The 22,401-nt window shown below is 39.0% G+C and overlaps 3 protein-coding genes across 3 annotated transcripts in view; 2 read left to right on the top strand and 1 right to left on the bottom strand.

Annotated features, from left to right (window-relative positions):
* LOC145445319 (uncharacterized) overlaps positions 1-10,785 on the top strand; it is a 97,653-nt gene extending 86,868 nt beyond the window's left edge. The window contains exons 61-67 of the mRNA XM_080323509.1: positions 2,553-2,742; positions 3,532-3,777; positions 4,842-5,007; positions 5,648-5,965; positions 7,495-7,590; positions 8,390-8,506; positions 9,771-10,785. Of these exons, the coding sequence (XP_080179635.1) occupies positions 2,553-2,742; positions 3,532-3,777; positions 4,842-5,007; positions 5,648-5,965; positions 7,495-7,590; positions 8,390-8,506; positions 9,771-9,928 (1,291 nt within the window). The 3' untranslated portion in view covers positions 9,929-10,785. The remainder of the gene's footprint in view (positions 1-2,552; positions 2,743-3,531; positions 3,778-4,841; positions 5,008-5,647; positions 5,966-7,494; positions 7,591-8,389; positions 8,507-9,770) is intronic.
* LOC145445449 (uncharacterized) overlaps positions 1-22,401 on the bottom strand; it is a 197,959-nt gene that overhangs the window by 136,125 nt on the left and 39,433 nt on the right. The gene's annotated exons all lie outside the window — the stretch shown is intronic.
* LOC145445474 (uncharacterized) overlaps positions 22,269-22,401 on the top strand; it is a 142,026-nt gene continuing 141,893 nt past the window's right edge. Inside the window, 1 exon segment of the mRNA XM_080323667.1 lies at positions 22,269-22,385. Within this exon segment, the coding sequence (XP_080179793.1) occupies positions 22,292-22,385 (94 nt within the window). The 5' untranslated portion in view covers positions 22,269-22,291.

The following is a 22,401-nucleotide window of genomic DNA, read 5'->3' as shown; positions in this document are numbered from 1 at the left end:
CCCTTGGACAGAAGTGCGTAACGACTGAAAGAAAGGTCATCACTTCGGGTTTTTTCTGTGCGTGGCGACTTTGTCAGCAGTGTGCGGCCGCGCACGCGTGCAGCTTGAATTTGATGAATTTGCTTTCTCATATATAAATGGAAAACCTATATTTGTCGAAGAACAATTGTCGTAACGAAGCGTAGAAGCTTAAAACGATAGCACTAAAGTTTATTCTAGGTTACATATCACCTGATCTTAGAGAAAACGGTACTACCTAGGCGTCAAGCCCAGTAATCGGTAGTTCGAGGAATTGTTAAAATTGCCGACGACGTTACAGACGCTTTGGAATATCGCTAAACCCAAGAAATCTGATAGAGAAGGTGTGATTTCACTAATACTTTAACATACTGTGCGAATATTCGCTTTTTCCGGGACTTAGTAGCAATGTTTCTTCTAAGCTGGGCACGTGCGCAAATGCGAAGTGCTGACACGATATGTGCGCACAGAAAATCTAAGTTGCGCACAAAAATCCGAAATGATAACCTTTTTTATAGTCTTTACGCACGGTTCTCCAAGGGTCTGCGCAGTAAGTTGGTGAGTGTGCACAGACTCGTCAAAAAATTAGAGGGAACAGTGCTTAGCAGCAGGGACAACATTACCTGAAAAAATTTGAAGCTAAAGTTGTCCGATTCAACCGTGATCAGAAGAGTAGCCAGTCGACATTTTATCGCATGTTCTGAAACACGTTGCCGCGTATACTACTTTAGCCTATAGCATTGGACGAATCCACCGACTTCACAGACATTGCATAGCTAATTTTCTTGGTGCATTTTGCTGGCTGTCTGAAATACAGATTGATTGGTCATTGCTTCTGAATCGATGAACGAATATAGAGCTAAATATACACGCAATAAACTGATGTATCACTCACATATACGTAAGTATTTGCAGAAGGAATGCTGGCATGGCAAACGTGGGGAGGAAAAACATCAACTTGACAAAGTTGACTTCTGTAACTATTGGTGGAAGGCTCCAGCCATGGAAGGAAAGGACATTGGTTAATTGGTTTGCTCTGAAATGACCCCGAAACGCCAGACTTCTTCTCACTTCACTGAGAGCTCAAAGTGATAATGGCTTCTGTTGTAACAAAAACGTGCCTGTGTTGTGACGCACAAGGCCTAAACGGCGATAAGCGTCACAGTAATACCATGTGTAATAATAATAATAATAATAAGGTGCATATACCGACTTGGAAATGAATGCAATGCAGGCTCCATGAAGTGATTTACTTGCGACGCCGGAAGATACATATTCTAACAAAAAACAGCGATTGAAAACTTACGAACGCTGTCCAAGTGACCATTAATGCTTTGAAATGCCTAAAAATGGACTAGACGCCCGTATACAATTATTAAATAGGCTCCAGTAGCCTAAATTTGATAGAAGCTCACAAATGCATGGTAATAATGTTTTGCGGCCCGCAGCGTCTTTTGCGGGCAAAATGCGGCCCGTTGTGCATGCGAAGTTGAGAACCCCTGACCTATGGTAATGATATGAATTGCTTCTTGTGTTATGAGTAGAGCTGGTCACAATGATTCGAGTGTTAATTCTGAAGGTTCTAGTTAAGCAGCGAGAGAATGTTTTGAGCACTAATCAGAGTTGTAACCAAGTCACAAGGTTCCGACTCACAAGACGATCTCACTTTTATAGTTTTGAATTGAGTCGAGTCATTTTCAATTCACCACGAGTCAAGTCCGAGTCCAAACCAGTGAGTAGAGGGTAGAGTCTGAGTCATGGTGTCGTGCAGACATGGGGTGATTACTTCATGAATGTAATCGATTGCGATTACGATTACTTCTGAATGACGCGATTACGATTACAGCAAAATCAGTAAGTACTCGATTACGGTTACGATTACACTGGAAAAGTAATCACAATTACTCACGATTACATTTATTTTGCATCTTAGAAGTTATATTGAAGACAACATATGGATTGTGCTTAAAAGGCCCAATGAGATAACAAACTTCCTTTAAAAGAGATGCGTTATTTGCTTGTTATGTCATAATGTACCCATTGGCGATTTATCGCACCCAACGATTTACATTCCTGTCAGGTCCATGACTGCCGCACCCCAAATTTCCCAATAGGGCGGGGAGCGAGCTCGAAAGGGACTCAAAAGTATTTCGTAAACCAACATAAATTGTCGAGTATTTTGGAGAATTTGAATTAACTTGAAATTTCTCTCTAGATATGCTTGATTTAAAAATAATTACGTCTTCCCCTCAACAAAAAAAAACATACTAATTTTATAGTAAGGTTGCATTCAGAACAAATGGTTGTTTAAAACACTTGAAAAAAAACTGAATTGTGTTTTTTTTAACTTGTAAAATTATGCCATCATTGTGTAAATTCTTTTCAAAAAACCTGTTGTATGAATCCTTACTGGTGACGAGTCTTAATACTTGAGTCAGAATCAAATGACTCAGGTATCTCATTTTGCCAAGCCCTAGTTATGAGCATCATGGTTTTTGAAATCGCTGAAATAACCCTAGCCAATATTTGACTAGGTTGTATCAGGACACCTACAAACCCTCACAACAGGGAGAGATCGGTATCACCCTCAATTGCGATTTCTCCGCGCCCCGCGACGCCATGAGTCAATTTGACATCGACGCAGCAGACCGTACTCTGCAATTCTTCCTGGGATGGTTCGCCAATCCGATTTACAACAACGGAGATTACCCCGAAATCATGAAGGTAGATAGAGCATATCTTTTTGCCCAAGCGCCCAGTATATTGGTGTTCGTGTTCTAAAAATGCCACGAAAAGTAACTAAAGAGTCTCTTAGAGGTACAGAACTTCAACATACAATCGAGTAATATATTCATATTGAATAAAGTCACATATATTTGGCTGACACAATTCAGACTTAATCTTCGACGACTGGTAGGGAATTGAATAGAACTTGTTATATCAATAACCGTATTACCATATATGACTTTACTGGTGTGAAAAATCAAGTAATCAAGGTGAGCAGATGGCTTGAGCTAAATTTACTATTTTTCGAGCATTTCGACTTGACAATTTCATGGAGTTGACAGTCAACTTTTAATTATTTTTAAAATTAAAAATCAATAGCTTCACGACATGTTGGAATTGAAGCAAATTTTGTGTGCCACGTTTTTCTAGCCTACCCAGCCAGTAAAATTTGGAGACAAAAGTTATCCTTCTGCTCAAGACACACACGCAATATACAATGGGATATACAAGACACGCAATGCGATGTAATGAACAGATAGGAGGATGCCAAACGACCAACCAGTCTTTCTTCGTTGGTCCCTTTTAGATTATATTTCTTGCTCTCTTTCTTTCGTTATCGGGGCTTTTTGTTGTCGTAAGAACAGCGACACGGAGGACCAGGAACCCAGAATAACCTCCGATGGCGGGAATCGAACCCGGGCCGCCTGCTTGGACGGCGCCGACGCTCACCACTACGCTATCTCCCCCGTTTGAACAACAATGATGGATACCATATTTTGATTTCAGAGTCTGATCGAGGCCAGGAGTACGGCACAAGGTTTGTCAGAGTCCCGTCTGCCTGTGTTTACCGAAGCAGAAAAGCAATTACTTAGTGGCTCGTCTGATTTCTTCGGACTCAACCATTACACGACCACCCTGTCGTACAATTACTTTGAGCAAAACCTCAACGTGACGAGTTATGATACTGACAAGGAAACCATGACCAGTTCAGATATCACTTGGCCACAAGCGGAGTCAATTTGGTTGAAAGAGGTAAGTCACTCGTTATTATCCGAGAAATCGATATCGTTGGACATTTCATTTGATATTTTACGCCCAACTCTCAGTACAATGGAAGTGCATTTCTTTTCTGGGAAGTGAATTCACCCCATGCCAAAGTCCTACGCTGACTTGTACAAACTACCAATCAAAGTAGTTTACGGTCAACTAACTACTGGTGTTTTAAGTAATTCTAGTTCTAGTTTTAGATCGACTTGCGAATTTTTAATAGTGAGTGGTTCTAATTCTGATTTAAAACTAATACAGTTAGAATTAGTAGAAAACACGTTAGCGTGAATCGTCATACCAATGTTCTGTTGTGTGATGTCCTTGCAGTCATAGCTAGCTCAGAGTCATCGCTACTAACAGTGGCATAGCCAAGGACGAATTTTTTGGTCGAAACCCTTCCCATCTCAAACTAGAAACCCTGTCCTTTAAAATGCCGATTCTAACTGCGATATGTCTTAGATCATTTATAATTCTGTAATTCGTATTATCCATTATCAGTTTTGTTGTAGTTAGACAGTGCGGATTTTAATAGCTCGTCAGTTCTAGTTCTAGGGCTAGTTTCCGATTTTGAAGAGGGAGTAGTTCTAGTTCTGGTTGTGCATTTTGGAAATCTGGTAGTTTGTGCAAATCTGGAATCATTTGCTGCATTGTACACTGTTGTATGGCGGTAAATTCGAAGAATGTGTTGACATTATATCTTCTATTGATGAAGATTCATCACTCATCATGCATGTTGTTTTGCGGGCAATCTCCGGCTATAGCCAGAAATATATAAAGCCTCTGGTTTCAATGGCAATCAAATTTGTTGACGCTTGGTGCTAAATGGACGATGCACAATTGCATATGCCATCAACAGTGGCACCCTCAGCGAGAAATCCTCAGATAAACGCATAACGTGAGGCAGCATTTGAAAGTAACAGTAGAAGCTATGTACTATTGTACAACTGACACGATCTTAACTGCCATTGGTTAGACAGCTCAGACCATGTTATCGATGTTTAGAAAAAGTATGCGTGATCAGTTAACTGATCAGTTTACCTGTTCTAAAGGTACCATGGGGTTTGAGAGGGCTGCTCAACTGGATTAAAGACAATTACGGCGACCAACGAATATTGGTAACGGAAAACGGACTGTCGGAAGCCGGAGATTCTGAAGATTTGAACGATTGGTGGAGAATCGAATTCTACACGCGATACATCGGAGAAGTACTGAAAGGTATTTTGCTATTTCATCCAGCATCGAAATAGGGATTTCCAGCGAATTCGGAATAATTCACTACCATTGAGTCACAAGTCATCGAGTCATTACACATTCTGACGAGTCAAAAGTTATGTCAAAGTCAAGTCAAATTTTAGAAGTAAAAGGCTTGGAATTCGACTTATGACTTGAAATGGACTTGAAATTTCGTTTTGGAGTCATTGAGTCAAACGTCATTTCTGAAACGTCGAGTCAAGGCAAGTCATTTTTGCAAAGTGATTCGAGTCATTTCAAGTCATTTGAAAAGGTGGCTCGAGTCATCTTGAAATCGACTCGAATGTTCAGTTCCTAGTCACGAATCAATCTGCATATCTGAGACGTTGAGTCATTTATGTGAAGTGACTCGAGGCAAGTCAAGTCATATGTGAAAGTTGACATGAGTCATCTTGAAATTGACTCGGAGATTTCACTTCGAGTCACGAGTCAATCTTCATTTTTGAAATGTCGACTCAAGCCAAGTCATCTTGAAATTGACTCGGAAAGTTCACTTTGAGTCACAAGTCAATACATATTTTTGAAACATCAAGTCATTTCTGCGAAGTGTGTAAAAGTTGACTGAATCTCCCCAACAGCGATTTCACGGCAATTCTTCTTTCAGCTATAAACGAAGATGACATCGACGTCATCGGCTACACAGCGTGGTCCCTTATGGACAATTTCGAATGGGCCGAAGGCTACACGGAACGTTTCGGTATTCACTGGGTCAATTTTACCGACCCCAGCCGGCCCAGGACGCCGAAGAGGTCCGCCGAATGTCTGAGAGAGATTTTCACTAAAAATAGCTTCCACGCGGAAGGCTTCGAGATGTGCGACTCAAAATCGGCCGCAGAAGAGACAACTACATTTGCTACTTCACCAACTACATTTGCTACTTCACCTGATGCCGAATCCTCAACCACTACAACAACAGAAGAAGGTGAAATATTGGCTAATCTTTTGCAAATTAGATTAAAATTAGAGTTACACGATTTTTCCAAATTAGATTACATTACATTGGAATTGTGGCTGTACAGGTTTGTCCAAATTAGACTAGAATTAGAATGATAGCTACACAGCATTTTCCAAAGTAGATTACGATTAGGATTATAACAACGCGTTTTTTTTATATTTTATTACAATTGAAATTATAGCCGTACAATTTCTCCAAATTAGGTTAGAATTAGTATTAAAGCTACACTGTTTTTCCAAACTCGATTAGAATTAGAATGATAGCTACACAGGTTCGTCCAAAGTAGATTAGATTTAGAGTAAGTAAACTTTTTTTCAGAATTAGATTAGAATTATAATGATAATTGCACTATTTTTCGAAACTAGATTAGAATTAGATTGATTAATGATTACTACACTTTTTCTCAAAATTAGATTAGAATTAAAATAACTGTACTGTTTTCAAAATTAGGTTGGAATTAGAATAACTAAACTGTTTTTTCCAAATTAGATTAAAAATAGAATCGTAGCTACACATATTTGTCCAAATTGGACTAGAATTAGAATTGAAGCTACACCAATATTCCAAATTAGATTAAAACTATAATTATACCTTGAAATTAGAGCCTGACCGATTATCGGTTCGCCGATAATATGGAGTCGATATCACACTTTGAAATAATTATCGGTATCGGCCATTGGAGGTACAAAAATATCGACAATTTCCATAACGTCACAATATGAGGTAGTAAGTCAGAAACCTACAATCCTTGACTGCTAGACTGGTAATACTGCTGTATTTCATATAGCTTACACTTTCAAGGTGTCCAGATTCATGCAGCCTTTCTAGTTTATTTCATGTTCAATTATGACAATGGCTGTAAAGCTGTTGATATCAATGCTCTGCAGCTTTGAAAATGCGGCTTATGAGGTAGATTTACCTTCTTTGAATATCGGCTGAATATATCGGTTTTATCGGTGAAGGTGCTAGATATCGGTTTTATCGGTATCGGCCCACAAATCCAATATCGGTCGGCGCTCTACTTGAAATATTTAGACATATCCTGAAACTGCTTACAACTTTTCAAAATCCAATCTTAAAATGTATGTAGCTGTGTTTAACAAACTGTTAATCACACGTGGGCATGAGACTAGGTTGTGTGTACAGCAAGCTTGGCTTGTTCTGCACAAACCAGTTCTGATGTACCGTAATTTTCCATGTATAATGCGCAAAATTTTCACGATTTTTTGCCCTAAAATAGGGGGTGCGTATTATACATGGGCGCGTACAATACTTGGAAAATTACGATAGCCTTTTCAGGAAACCAGAAATTACATTCGAAATAAAATGTGAGCATGCTGGAGGCATTTCACAAATTAGATTAGAATTGAATTACTGCCATTTCGCTCTAACTAGTCTAATTGGACAACTGGAATTATGTAGTTGTTCAAATCTATGTCTAATGATATGTAATATGTGTTTGTGTGTGCATTCTGGCAAAATGTTTGTCTTTCCAGATGATGAAGAAACAACGGCCACCACTGAAAAAACAGCATCACCCCCAACCACGACCACCAAAAAGCCAGAGGAGACTGACCCAGGCGCCATACCTGGTAAATAGATTGATTTTTACAGACTACCAATCTAATTAACTGACGGTCAACTAGCCGCTGGTTTTTTTGAGTAGTTCTAGTTCTAGTTGCGGATTGGAAAAGAATAAGTTGTGAACAAAAACATATGTCGTCGTAGAGTAAATTATGATGCCTGTGTTCTGTTGTGTGATGTTCTTGCAGCCATTGCTAGTTCAGAGCGGTGTAGATAGGGGGTTGGTTTTGAAGGTTGAAGTCCCTCCCATTTCAAAATTGTACTGATGCTCATGCGGAAAATCGATACGATTCCTCTATAAAACAGTGGTTCCCAACCTTTTTTCGACTCATCGCCCCCTTATCAATCTCAACTCAACACAAATCTTTGCGCCCCGAATTTACAGATCTGATAAGGAGAAAATTTATTCACATGACTCTGATCGCTGGTGAATTGACTAAAAATGTAATTTTTCAGAGTAGGTGCTTGAAAAACCCGTTTTCGCTTCTACTTTACGTTGAGTTGACATTTTTTCGTGTCATATGCTCAATAAGCCGTCTTCACATGCATGTTTTTGCAGTGTTAATGAAAGATATCTCACTAGATGTTCTATCATTTTTACCCCGTTTGGTATTTTCGCCCTATCTTTTTTCAAAATCACCCGCGTTGGGAACCGCTGCTCAACATGTAAGGAGTTGCTTCAGAATTGAATCTAGTAAGTCCCAGTTTCTAAGTTGAGAAAAGTGAGTAATTCTAGATCTAGTTGCGGTTAAATGCGAGTAGTTTGTACAAGTCTGAAACTGAAGTCATCCAATATTTTTGCCTTAGAAATTCGAGCTCCGTTTTTCCTGGGAGATTACGTGACGTCGGTGGAGGGCGTTGAGACTGCGTTGAACGTGCTGTTCAGTTTCACAATTATCTTCTTGGTGACGACGTTAGCCGGCGGTAAGCATTGATGCAGTATTCCTACTGGATTTACGTTAAAAGATGTCGATTGAAAACGAGTATACCTGAGTGGATCGATTCTGAATCTAGCTTTTGGCCCCAAGTCGAGCGTTGTTGTATCGCTCCTGATTACAGTATGAAAAATGGGAAAGTAGCCTAGACGTGACCACGAATAATGCAACGCCAGTTCTACATCGCATTGAAGATAATTTAGTATTTTTTCGACTATGCCAATTTCAATGCACTTTGTGACATTGATGTGGGTTGATCACAACATCACAGATTCATTATTTTAACTCGTGCTATATTTTTGTGGTTGCATAAAAGGTATATATCTGAACCCTTCTCAAACTGGGGTCCGTGAGACCATTCTTCAGGACCGTGAAGCAAGTTTTGAAAAATTGGAACGATCAAGAAAAAAACAGATTTTTGTAATATATGAAATTTGGTCAAACCAAACTCAAAGATGGCCCAAAATTATGTCATTAGTAGATTACTTTGCTGCCGAGGTATTGAAAACATCAGCTGCACCTGTCACATTGACACCGTGAACTCGAGCGTGTTGTTTTGTTTGTTTGTAAGAGACCACACGTCAGTTAAAAGTTTTCCAAGGGGCCGTTTTGTGAATTTTATTGAAAAGTTTGAGAACCACTGCTGTAATGAGATAGCGGGGGAGATAGCGTAGTGGTGAGCGCCGGCACCATCGAAGCAGGCGGCGCGGGTTGGATTTCCGCCATCGGAGGTTATTCTGGGCTCCTCGTCCCCCGTGTCGTTGCTCTTACAGCGACAAAAAGCCAAGAGAAAAAGACCTGACAAAAATATCAATAAATAGCTTATAAAAGGACCGACGATGAAAGAATAACAGCGAAGAAGACTGTCACATCGGGCACTAGGTCGAGGTGGATGCCAGTTCAACCCCAACTGGTTGATCGTTCGGCATCCCCCTATCTGTTCATTACATGGTCTTGGGTGTCTTGTATATCGCATTGTACATTGTGTTAGTGTCTTGGGCAGATGAAAATATAATCTAAAGATTGATTGATACTCTATTCGACTCGAATCCCAATACTCAATTTTGCCTAGCCTTACCAGTTTTCATTTTTTAGGCTGAACTATCGGCTTATAATACTATTTACATAGAAATCTGTGCATTCACTTGTACCTGAGTAAAAGTGTATGATATTACCTCTACCTCTACTGATTGCCAAAGATGACTACTCCCTATTTGGCCGTTTCTGATTACTAATTTCTGACATTTTTTCAGGATATATGATCTACAAATTGAGAAGGGCTCCGGCCCAAGCAGCCGCGCTGGTCATGGACGATATAGTCAAGACAAATCCCAAAGCCAAGGAAGCTAATGAAGAATCAAACACAAATCTTTATACACAAGAGATCGATGACGGGACGACTGCACTATAAATAATATCTTCCAACTTTAGATCGTAATTTTTCTTGAAAACCAAGAGTATGCAATTTGTAGTTGTGTTTCGCGCAGCAGTTTTTGTGATCTTGTCACTTGATGCTTTGATAATCATGCTCGTGAGCATAACTAGGACAACTACGTACAACATTTTCAGCTTCACTAAATTAGATTTGAATTAGAATTATAGATAGGGTTACCATGTATCCTCCTTTACGAGGACTTCCTCTTTTTTGAGATAAAATATGTCTCGAGGATCCTAAATGCCCTGAATTTTGGGAGTTCGTCTTCCTTTACAGCTTTGACAGCCAGGCTAAGGGACAGGCACGACTAAAACGCCATAAATTTCGCGGAATCTGTAATTTCAATGATTGAGTGGATTTTTCTGGAGAAATGACATTCTTTTATTCCATTGTCAACAGGATTTCCCGTAAAAAGTTTAGAATTAGCAGATTTCAAGTCCGGTAATCGCTCGTTTCGCACTATACAGTTCCCTTGTAGCATTTTTAGGAGAACCAGATTTTAGATTAGAATTAAAATGAGATCGTAGAATTTCGAAAATTGAATTAGGTTACCGAGATGTCGCTCTAATTGTCCAGTTGTCCAACTGTGCTCGTCAGGATATAGCAGCGTTATTCCTTCAAATGCCTGCCTGTATTTCCAGTGAAGTCGATTGTCTGTACGTTAGCTGTTCCAGAGATGTAGGTATGACAATTATTGTCTAATTTCAATACTGATGAATATGTTAGTCTTACACTTTGTAACCATCTATGTTCGTGTGACGGGATGATAACATAGTTTGACTGTACTTTTATATATATGCTATTGCAATGCTATCAAATTCACATGGACGCCATTGAATCTGCCATGTGAAACTAGTTCAGGAAGATAAGTCTCGGGCAGGTCTGAGCATAGTGATTCGAGTATTTGTTCCAATGATTCTAGTACAGTAGTGGGCTCTGATTATTCCAAGTAATGAACTGATATCTTCCATCCCACTGAAAGATAATTAATCAACGGAAATTTTAGTTTCGATGCTATTTTTCCACTGTAAGAGTCTTGAAACCTGGATCAGTAGCATACGAAACGTGTAGTATAAGTTACGCACTAGGGTTGTTCTGATAACTTTATTTTTCGGATACCAGTGATTCATTGATTACATTGTTAGGTTGCGATCGATTCCAACTGAAATTTTGCATTTATTATTTTAAAATGATAATCTTATTTTTCCTAATTTCACTGTCGCTCACTCCATGGATATGTTAAGGTGTCTACAAAAACAATGTTAACCAAATTTGATTCATACTTGGGATTACCCACAGTACAGGCTATTTTTGCGAATTCAAAATTTGTAACTGCAATAACTTGGCTTCTACCGTTTGGTGCAAAATTGTCAAGCCGGAAACTTGACACAGACTGGCACCAGTCCGCGGTTGAGAACAAATGGTTGCTACCGTACTCGTGTAGTGCTAAACTTAGTTCGGCTGACTTGCAAGGCAACGCATTACCTCGAGACAGCTAGCATCTGTCGACTCAATAAGAAAGAGTTGATGGTTTATCGCAGTGTTCTTCAACTGTTTTTGTCGTGGTACAGCCTTTTAGGGTTTACTCAAAACTCGTACACCCCTAACCAAATGTTACACCGATTCCGCAGTAGGCCTAAGCCGCATTGCGACTATGTAGGCCTGTATATCAGGGGCGGGTAACTTCTGCGGAGCCGGATATGGGAAAATGAAGCTCTTGGCAGGCCAGATTACATAATATATAAATTATTCGCGTATTTAATGTAAACTCCAATTTTAAAGCATATATAAAGACCCAAATCAGTAATTAATGAATTGATTAACGGTAGCTAGGGTTCTGGTTTAAATCAGGTTTTTTCGTTGATTTTTTATTTTAATTTTACCATTTTGATTTTATCAATTTTTTTCAAATTTTCGGACGAGATGCGTGAATGTGGTTTATTATAGGACAATCATCTGCATTTTATGTAAACTGGAGTTGGCATCTCGCCACCGGCACCAGTATAGTTCAGCTATTTGACAGACAGACGGGAAAAGAGCAAAGAGCGATAGTCAATCAATATGTTAGCGTTTTGCTGTGGATACTAGTTAGTTGTCTGCGACATGCTGCTGCTATTTCCGAGCCGTTGGTGGGATACCGCAAACGAAACGGAATCCGTACTCTCTATCGAATTCGAAAGATTCCCTCATCTCTGATCTAGTTTGCTGGCAGAAACCACTCCATCGATCAAGATGAAGATGCAACTATTATGGATGGTCCCGATTTGACTCAACATGTTTCCTCGCTACTAGAACAAATCAGTAATGATTATGGCGAACCAATAGGTTGAACGTTTTCAGCTATCTGGATGATGATTCGCAGCCCCGCATTATTATAGTTTGAGCGTTATCCTTCATCACCTTGATTGACATATTCGTCATTCATCCCATTTTCTTTTGTTCGTGTTGTTAGTATGATTAAAAAAATCATAATTTGAATTATTTAATTGAGTGAAATCGATTTTAATCAAAGGCAAAATGATTTTAACCAGAACCCTAACGGTAGCTGTTGAAATCAATCAGACATCTGTGGTCGGTGAGAGTTGTCGACAAATTCTTTGAACTCTGGCTGCATGTCGTATCTAGAAACCCTGAGTAAATTCTGCACGGGAACATCAGTTACATTGGAACGCGCCCTTTGCTCGTTAATGTCCATGGACGAAAATATATTTACAGCCGAACAGAGCAAGTAGTTTCATGTCCATCGTTCTCAGGTTGGCAAACTTAGATTCATTTCATGACGCAAAAAAATGTCAATACTTTCAGAATGGAATTTTACTTTAAAGATAGAAACTCTCTGCGGGCCGTTCAAAACCCTTTCGCCGTGTAGTCAGCGAAAGATGCTTACTCAACTCAGCCAATCAATGACCTTGATGTCGTTGTCTGATGTAAAAAAAAATCTAGCATGCGTACACGGACGGGGTCAATCTTGATTTCGTATGTTTATTGTATCATAAAAAAAATCCGTCGATTATGGAGTGGGCTACTGCTGTATAACTTGATAATGGGGTAATATCGGTAGAAGTATAGAAACCCGTTTTGCACTCTGCTCAATATCAACGTAGCAATACTAAGACGCCGAATACATTGTCTGGTCTGGCCTAGACCGTTAAGGCGTAAGATTATATTCCCATAGCAAGTCCTCGTCGAAATTGTTGGCAAAGCGACGGGAGATATTGATTTTATGGGATTATTATAGCATTTGGTTGCCCTAGTTAATACATTTAGCGACGTTCAAAACGTCAATATGTAGGCTACTTCAGCATTGTGGCATTATGTGGTCAGAGTCGTCGCTATCGTGTACAACTGTACAACATTAAAATAGGTTATCACTTCACTGAAATGTGGGGTTGGAATTAGCAATATAACGTTACGTGACGTCACGAGGTTCACGTTCGCGTTCTCACAGAACCTTTCAAACAGGTACGCGTTCACACAAGCCTGAACCTTTCCGACGTTCACAGCATCCCTAGCGTATATCTTCAAAAATACGAGGAAATACTCAATCGCGTGCAGCTGAGCCAGCTATAGTAAATCCGTAATCGTGTTGAGGCCTCTATTACGGTTGGGAACAACGAACGTTTTCTCCGTATTCAAATGTTAATCATATGGGATGTCATGGTCGGTGAAGCTGACCAAGAACTAAACGAAAGCACATGTCGAAATGCATAATAATCGTAAGAGAGAATATAACGCAGGAGAGGATTTTGATCATGAGCATAGAATACAGTGATGCGCAGAGTTAGGGAGATTAATATAAACCAATAATGCAGTATGCAGAGTTGGAGACTTGGAATATTAGCAGCTTTTCCAAAATATATTAGAATTGTAGCTACTCAGTTTTCTGCAAATTAGAATAGAATTGGAATGATATCAAAATACTTTTTTTTTCAAAATTGGGCGAGTATTAAAATTAGAATTTATAACTACACAATACACAGTTTCTCCAAATTAGACTAGAATACAATTATAGCTGCACTTTTTATCCAAATAAGACTAGAATTACTAAAATTGTGAAAACTTTGAAGTTGAATCAAGCTCATTTCATATCAAATCCGAGTTCAACCTCGTGAGCATGAGCATGGCAAATGTCTGAACAGCACGTCTGGCTAGTTTCGCACGATACAGTTCTCCTGAAGCATTTCAGGAAAACTGGAAATTAGATTAGAATCAAAACAGAACTTGGCAACATTTCACAAATTAAATCATAATTAGAATTAGAGCATAGAAACGTTTCACAAATTAGAATTATATTACCGGCTTTTCGCTCTAAATAAACAATTTTGACAACTAGAATTATTCAGTAGTCCAAGTCTGGCTTGCTGCAATAATATCATTTGCCCGATTATGTCAACGGGCTATTCGTTGATACGACAAGCTATACTTTCTTAATAGTGAGCTAATACATAGTTTACACTCTGACCGACACAATAACTAGGCCAAACACACTCAAACTCCATTCACATCTAGACCCCCGGGATATCTAGACTGAATGCCGAGACATCTCTGTCAAACTCTTTCGAAGTCATGTATTCCCAATCACCGATATTATGTACGGGATGTCCGCATTCTATCAAGCCAATTCGTTAACAGCAAAACTATGGTATTGAGCAGTAATGATTTGAAAATTCAAGACTCACTGCCTAATCAGTTAACAAAAGATACACCGGTAATAATTTTCAATAAGATTAATAGTTTTGTGCACTTGAACGGCTATAATTATTTTCAACAAGAGAGGATTCATGACTAATTAGTAATTTCATTATACAGAAATTGTAGTATCACTGATCACCACTATGTGAAATGTCCAAATTGGACGATTAAAAGTTCCATAATGTAAAGTACTGTGTGAAATTGTGGCATGATCTCTGCGATCCGCGAAATTCGTTACTACCCAGACCCAAATGTTACATCACAATTGATTACCGGTGCATAAAATGAACTTGCATAAACGAAGTGCTAACAGAACAATAAAAAACGAAAATATGTAAACGGCTATTTAGCCTATTGCAAATCAGTGTGAATTCTACTATTCAATTTCCGATGCCGATTCATAATTGCGAGACTTTGCCTTGGAAAGTGTCACCCTGTTGTTCGGTCGAAACGCAACGGCGTGATAACAATTGCGTAATTACGAATATACCCATATATTTAGTTGACGGCCAACCAACTACTGGATTTCGAGTAGTTCTAGTTCCAGTTGGCAGTTTTGAAAAAGGAGTAGTGCTAATTGTAGTTGCGATATTTCAAAAGTTCTAGTTTTAGTTACGAGTGTCGAAAAGTGAGCACTTTGTAAAGTGAGTTCTAGTTCTAGGCAGTGTTGGGATCAAGTCACTACCTTCGAGTCACGAGTCATTTCGAGTCATTGCACATTTTGACTCGAGTCAAGTCAAGTCAATCTATTTTCAAATGTGACTCGAGTCAAGTCAAGTCACTCGATTTTTGGAAGTGACTCGAATCAAGTCGAGTCAAGTCAAGTCAAGTCACGAGTCAAGTCACATTTCAAGTCAAGTTGGCTTTTCGCAGTATGAGACATGATTACGTCATTGCAATTTGCCAGCTGTCTGAACTACAGATTGAGTGGTCATTGACTCCAAACCGATGAACGAATATAGAGTTAAATATAAACTCAAGAAGGCGCTGCATCGCTTACATATACGTAGAAATGTTTCGTAATTGCATAGCCTCAGTTTATAGTTACCAGCCAAAATAGAGAATGGAGAAACAAATTGATAAGTTGCAATACATTACCCATTTACAGAAAGACATGATAGAATTCGAGCCTGCGCCAATGGTAGAGCTTCAGAATTATATAAACTATATTCGAATTCAATATCAAAAAAACATTAGGTTTAGTTAAGGTAAGAACAGAGAACAGAAATAAACATTTCGCTATACTTTACTACTAGAGTTACGACAACGTAAGCTGTAAGCTTCGATCACTACGTTTGCGGTCAATTATTTGTGAGAGAACAATCGAACAACACATGATCATTGAATGATTGGTCGCTCTCACAAGTTACACCAGCGTTTGGCGAACAATCCGAACATATGCAAGATACAGTGATTTTTTTCGACATCGATTACTTGATGACTTGAAATTGACTCGTGAATTTTGCTCCGAGTCACGAGTCAATCCACATTTCTGATACGCCGAGTCAAGTCAAGTCAAGTCATTTTAGCGAAGTGACTCGAGTCAAGTCAAGTCATGCGAAAAATGTGACTCGAGTCTGACTCGAGTCAAGTCATGACTCGAGTCATCCCAACACTGGTTCTAGGTGCCAGTTTTGAACAGTATGAGTAGTTCTATTTCTAGTTCTATGTGCGAGTTTTTAAAAGTGATTAGTTCTAGTTCCAGTTGCGAATTTTGAAAAGTGATTGGTTCTAGTTAGGGTTGCATTCAAAAATATCAATTTAGAAAAGGCACGTTTAAAACAAGGCACTTGTTTAAAACATGTTTTAAACAAAGTGTTTTAAAACACCGTTTGTTTTAAATGCAACCCTACTTCTAGTTCCAGTACTAGTTGCGAGTGTTGAAAATTGAGTAGTCCTTGTTCTAGTTCCATGTGCGAGTTTTTAAAAGTGATTAGTAGGGCAAGTTTTTGCAACTTTTGCAACTTTTTTACAGCTTACGGGAGCTTCCTAAATACTCGTAAGATATGTAGAATTCTGTTTTAAGCTATTTGAAGGAATCTTATAGTGTAACTTTTTGTAACTTTTGTCCATTTTTTAATGCAACATTTTGCAACTTTTTCGATTTTCCATGAAAGTATTTTGGTGAAATACACGGCCAAATTCGACTGAAACACCGTAAATTAGCGCCGAAGTAAAGCTTTTACGGGTATTTCGGGAGCTGAGCCAGAAAATTGACCTTTTTTTAGTCAATCTGGGAAGTTGAACTTTTTTTTGGTCAACCGAGCAAAATTCGGTCTTTTGCAACTTTTGCAACTTTTGTCAAAAATAAATAAATAAATGCAACTTTCCACGGATTTAACTGCAACAGAAACTTGCCCTGATTAGTTCTAGTTCTAGTTTCGTATATTTAAAAGAGATTAGATGTAGTTCTACTTGCGAGATGTGACAAGTGAGTATCTTTAAATAAATGGATATAGATTCAGCATCTCATAAAGAAGGGGATTCGACTCCGAAGCCCTCATACCCTGCTTACCACAATTCACAATTCGACTACTTCAAAGTTGTCGTTGGTTGGGTTTCCACGAGGCTCCGCTATCTGTCTGTATTTTAGAAAAGGCTTTCTGTGATTCCTAATCTGTAGACTCTGAGCGCGCTTTTGAAAGTCACGACTTGCACGGATCGGCTGATCGAGCCTAATTGCCACCAACAAATGATGGCTAAATCATATGTGTGAGTGGAGTGTGTGTCGTGGCCTCCAAGAAAGCCCGAAAGCGAGTCCATAGAACACTGGTTTTACGAAGCACTGCATAAAATGTTGTTCGTAGTGAAAATGCACGTCTCTATTGAATATTATATCCGCAAGTATACGTAATGAGCCATCTATTGTCGCAGTGGTAAAGTGTATAATTTTTATGTTACAATACATATACAATGTTTTCCAACCGCTATGGTTGCACACTTGGACGAATAAAGAATTTTCCAAATTATATTACAATTAGGATTAGAGCTACACAGTTTTTTCCAACTTAAATTAAGAATATTGAATTCGCAATACTTTGAAATCGAATTCCGTTCCTAATTAGAAAGAAGCACAACAAAAATCAAGTTCATTTCGTATCAAATCAAAAGTACATTCCCATAAGCACGGACAGCAAACTTGGCGTAATGGCTTGTATCGTACTACACGGTTTTCTAGTAGCATTTTCAGGAAAACCAATCCAGATTAGTATTAAAATGAGAGCGTCGAGACACTTCTCAAATTATATTAGATATATATTACCTGCATTTCGTACTAACTATATAGTCTAATTAGGGTAAAAGTCGTATATACGCGTGATGCGAGTTGCATAGTCATAGAAGGCTAATTTTTAACTTGTATAGGTAAGTTAAAACAAGCAGTCGTGTGGTTAGTCAGTCGATATTTTTAGATTTACGACGCTGTATATGCACATCGTGAGATTTAATTTGTTGAGGTGTCGTGTAACGTATTTGCGTTACTTTTTCCTAACTGCGCATATGCTTAGAGTCATTGTTGTCTCGTCAATGTTTAAGTTGGGGGTCGATAAGGATCGGGGTTCGTGTGCATAAGTGGTTAGTAGCAAGGTCTGTCGCGCGTATAGCTGCGTGTTACGTTTTATGGTTGGTTCAAATCTATTGGGGAATGTATGGGCTTGGCAGTGAATACCCCTAGCGCAGCGGAATTAAGTTATAAATGAATAGATGAATAAATTGATACGTAATGGAAATATAAATGCAACTTAAAATCTCAGAGGACGTTTCATTGAATTCATTTCTATGTTCGAAGCAAAGATAGCACTATCTGTGAGCGAACGAAGATAGCGGATAGCTGAATCACAGTTGGGTTGATGTTTTCACCTGTAGGCTGCCTGTGAGTGCATTTATTCTACTCGGTGTATGTATCTTAACGTGTGTAATGTATCTTAATCGCGCCAATAGCGTAAATTTTCGATCACTCATGAGTAGGGCAATTTTTTTTTGACCTAAAAAGCGGAAGATTTTGACCTAAAAAATCTAAATTTTGACTTTTTTTGACCTAAAAAAAATGAAATTTGACCAATTTTTGACCTCACGTATGCAAATTAGGTGTTTTCGCATATAATGTTAAAATTGTACTACTTATCTTCATTTCTGGTTGGAACTGTCGTCCTTACAAAGTAGATTGGCCTGAAAAAACGTTTTTGGCTCAAAAACTGACAGATTTTTTACATGAAAAACTAGTATTTTAACGAAATCTGGCCCTATGAAGAATTCCAGTAGTTACATTACGTATTCTGGTGGAAATAATTAAAATTTGTTGTAGTACAACGAAAGATCCTTTCCTACATTCTCGGGTAGAAAGTGTCTGTCCTTACTACGTAGCTTGCCAAGAACGGAGAAAGAACGTTCAACAGCAGTATTTGTTGGCTGACAACGCTCAAGTTGTGTGCACACTGCTGTTGACAAACCGTGTTGCTTCATTCTGACAATGTTGTCTATATCACAATTTTTCAGCTTGCGTTTCTTGATATAAGAACCATGCAATGTCCTAGCAGTCTTGCTTCAGCTAGGATATTGCGGTACGTTGACCATAAAACCATGCAACTATTTGTTTCATTTGACCATTTATGATTCACAATGAGCAGACGATGGTCCGTTTACAACGGTAGGCCTATAAAGTAGGCTACAAGCTGTAAAATATCAAATGATAAGTTCACCGACAGTGCAAAATCTACGATACAAACGAAATGCAGAGGTCAAAAAATGTTTGACTTTGTAAACAATTTTGACAAATTTTGACCTAACGCTACAATTTTGACCTAATTTTGACTTTTTTTGACATGTCAAAAAAAAATTGCCCTACTCATGACTGATTTTCTCGCAGCACAACTTTCGGAATCCCATGTTTGCCTAAACTTCATTAGGTGTTGGTACGTCGTGGCGCGGTAATGGCCGACGCCCAAAGGCCTATTTCTTTATATCATGCGTAGTTCTCGGAAAAGGGCACCTATAAGCAAGGCATTTATTGACACTAAATCATGCAAAGCGCGAAAAGAAATTGGAAATTGTTGGGAAAAGTTACAAAAAAATGCTCTATGAATTATGTTCATTTGCAAAATAATTTTTGGCCCTTTTCAAGCTCGGCCCCATCTCCAATTGGGCGGTTTGGGGTGCCCCGGTCCTGCACAAAATGAATGATCGAAAACGAATGATCGCGCAAACTGCGCTGTTTAGCGATGAGTCAGCTCGTATCTATTCTGTAGGCTACTTGTCGCCTTCAACATTGCATCTTGAAATCGAGGTATAAAATGGTAATATACCTGGCGGACCGGCAGGAATGTCGTCGCGGACCGGCGGTTGAGAACCACTGGGCTATATGATCGTGCTTAGACGAAAAGTGTAATTATTGCAGCTTGTATAATAATAGTCGCATAAGAGAGGTGACGGTTGCGTGATAATTAAGCTAGATTTGCACTAAAACCTTAAATGGTCCGCGGGGGCCCTTGACTGACCAAAACGGTTGAGAAGCAATTATCTAATAGCAATGATTCTATTGGTTGAAAGCGAGCCAAATTTGACGTGCAGCGATTTTAGGCCACCTAACTATTTTATCAAGTAGGCTAGTCAGCGAAATTTGAAAAATAATACGTTATTTTTGAACAGACCAATTGTACAACAGTGCATAATACCGGTACTGATCTGCGTTGCTAAAAGGCCTGGAATCGTATCAAATGTCGTAATGATCTACCTGCGGTTAACGGCGTGCAACAGATCGCTTATTTTCCAATAAAGACTTAGAAATCGCATCACAAACGATCATACACACACACACAGAGAGAGAGAGAGAGAGAGAGAGAGAGAGAGAGAGAGAGAGAGAGAGAGAGAGAGAGAGAGAGAGAGAGAGAGAGAGAGAGAGAGAGAGAGAGAGAGAGAGAGAGAGAGAGAGAGAGTCTTTATTTGATCATCCAACCAGAATCCATAACGAACAGACGGCAATGATGGTGGTACAGAATATATGTATGCACAGTATTAGGCATCAGATGGGAATGATCGATACGACCTCGAAGGTCAACTAGTAAACAGATACACTTGTCTCTATACAGTCTGGCTGTATAAAATGTTCGTTAAAAAGTAAAATGAAAAAAAAACGATGATAGCAAATGATCAATGAAGCAATGTTGGGGTGAGGTAGGACAACAGTGTTAATATGACGACAAGAGGTAATTAAGTAGGTATTTTTTGAATCTATTACAAGGCCATTCGCGGATTTATGTTCTGGTAATGCATTCCAGATGATAGGTCCTGAGTAGTCGATAGATGTCTTTGTTATGTTGCTATATTGGGTGGGGGTAAGTAGATAGTTTCCTTTGATGAGGATCTCATTTAATGGTAGTGCACATTCTTAGCAGGTATGAAAAAGCCATCACTTACATGAGGCAAACTATCGGAGAAGTATGTGTGTATGTATAACTTTTGATACTTCGAAGCAATATAGCTCTTCAACTTGCAAAATTCGATGTTTACTGTAGTATGGTGATAATTTAGTACGTAAAGGTAAAGATGAGATCAACCGTATCCCACTCATAAATATGCTGTCGACATGTCAAGATTTGGCGCTGGCAGCCAAACAAATTAAATACAATATGAGGGCTAGGCATGGTGGTTGGAGTCGTGTAGTGAAAAATGATTTTTTTCGAGCAATGAAATAATAATGCCACTATCATCGATAAATTATAATTTCGATACTATTTTCCACGTCCGTAAATCTCGCTTGGTCGTTACGAAGCGCGCAAAACATATTAGGGCAGTGATGAGCATCGGACGGACTCGGATAAGCATCGGGCCGGATTTTGCACAATTTTGAGACAGTCGAATCGGATTCGGATTCTATAACGGATTTTGTTTCGGATATTTTCGAATAGGTGTAACTTCTGCTTTGGATATTTTTGGATAGTTCTTACCAGATGTGACTTTTGTTTTCAAGTTAAAAGAACAAATCCGCCGCCCGATAACCAAACACGGGAAGTAGCAACTTTCTTATGGGATGACTGGTAGCACTCTATAGTTGTTCTGTAAAAGGTAAAAGCAAATGTAAATCAGCTAACCATAACCTTAGCCTCTGTCAATACTATGCTGAGATGTGCAATTGGGATTCTTCGGAAAAGTTATTCGGTTCGGATTTTTCGGATTATGGACGACATTATTCGGATTCGAGTGCATTTTGGGTTGATATTGTTCGGATTCGGACGGATAGCTCCTCAGATACTCGAGCTGTCGGTCGGATTCGGACTCTCAAAAATCAATATCCGCTAATAGGCCTACAAAGCTATGTGCACGTTAGTGGAAATGACATATCTGTGTAGTCGCGATCAAGCCACGGCATTGTCACAAAGTGCAAGGGAATTGACATGGTCGAAAAAATACCAAATCATCTTAAATGTGATTTACAACTGACAATATTTTCTTTCTGGTCACATAAAAGATACATATAAAAACTTCCACGTCTTTGATTGGTGAATCCAATACGCGATTCGAAGCCTAGTAGGCCTACTTGATTCAGAACCAAATCACTCAGGTATACTCCATGTTGCCCAGTCCTATATGCTATGCAGTTGAACAAGAATGAGTTTTTGTGGTTTTGTCGTTACAGATCCTTAGAAAACCGCAATGGGGCGGATTATAAGGATAGGCTGCATTAGTGCGCCAACGGCGCTGTTACTTCTGTTCGCATTTGCTCCATCTGGCATCAGAAGTCATGAAGGTATGTTGCATGTAGA

This window comes from Botryllus schlosseri, chromosome 8, assembly GCF_051294905.1.
Source record: "Botryllus schlosseri isolate E-star chromosome 8, Bs_hap1, whole genome shotgun sequence".
Classification (NCBI taxonomy): Eukaryota; Metazoa; Chordata; class Ascidiacea; order Stolidobranchia; family Styelidae; genus Botryllus; species Botryllus schlosseri.
The sequence above is the reverse complement of the archived record's forward strand: the minus strand, read 5'-3'. Positions and strand labels throughout refer to the sequence as shown.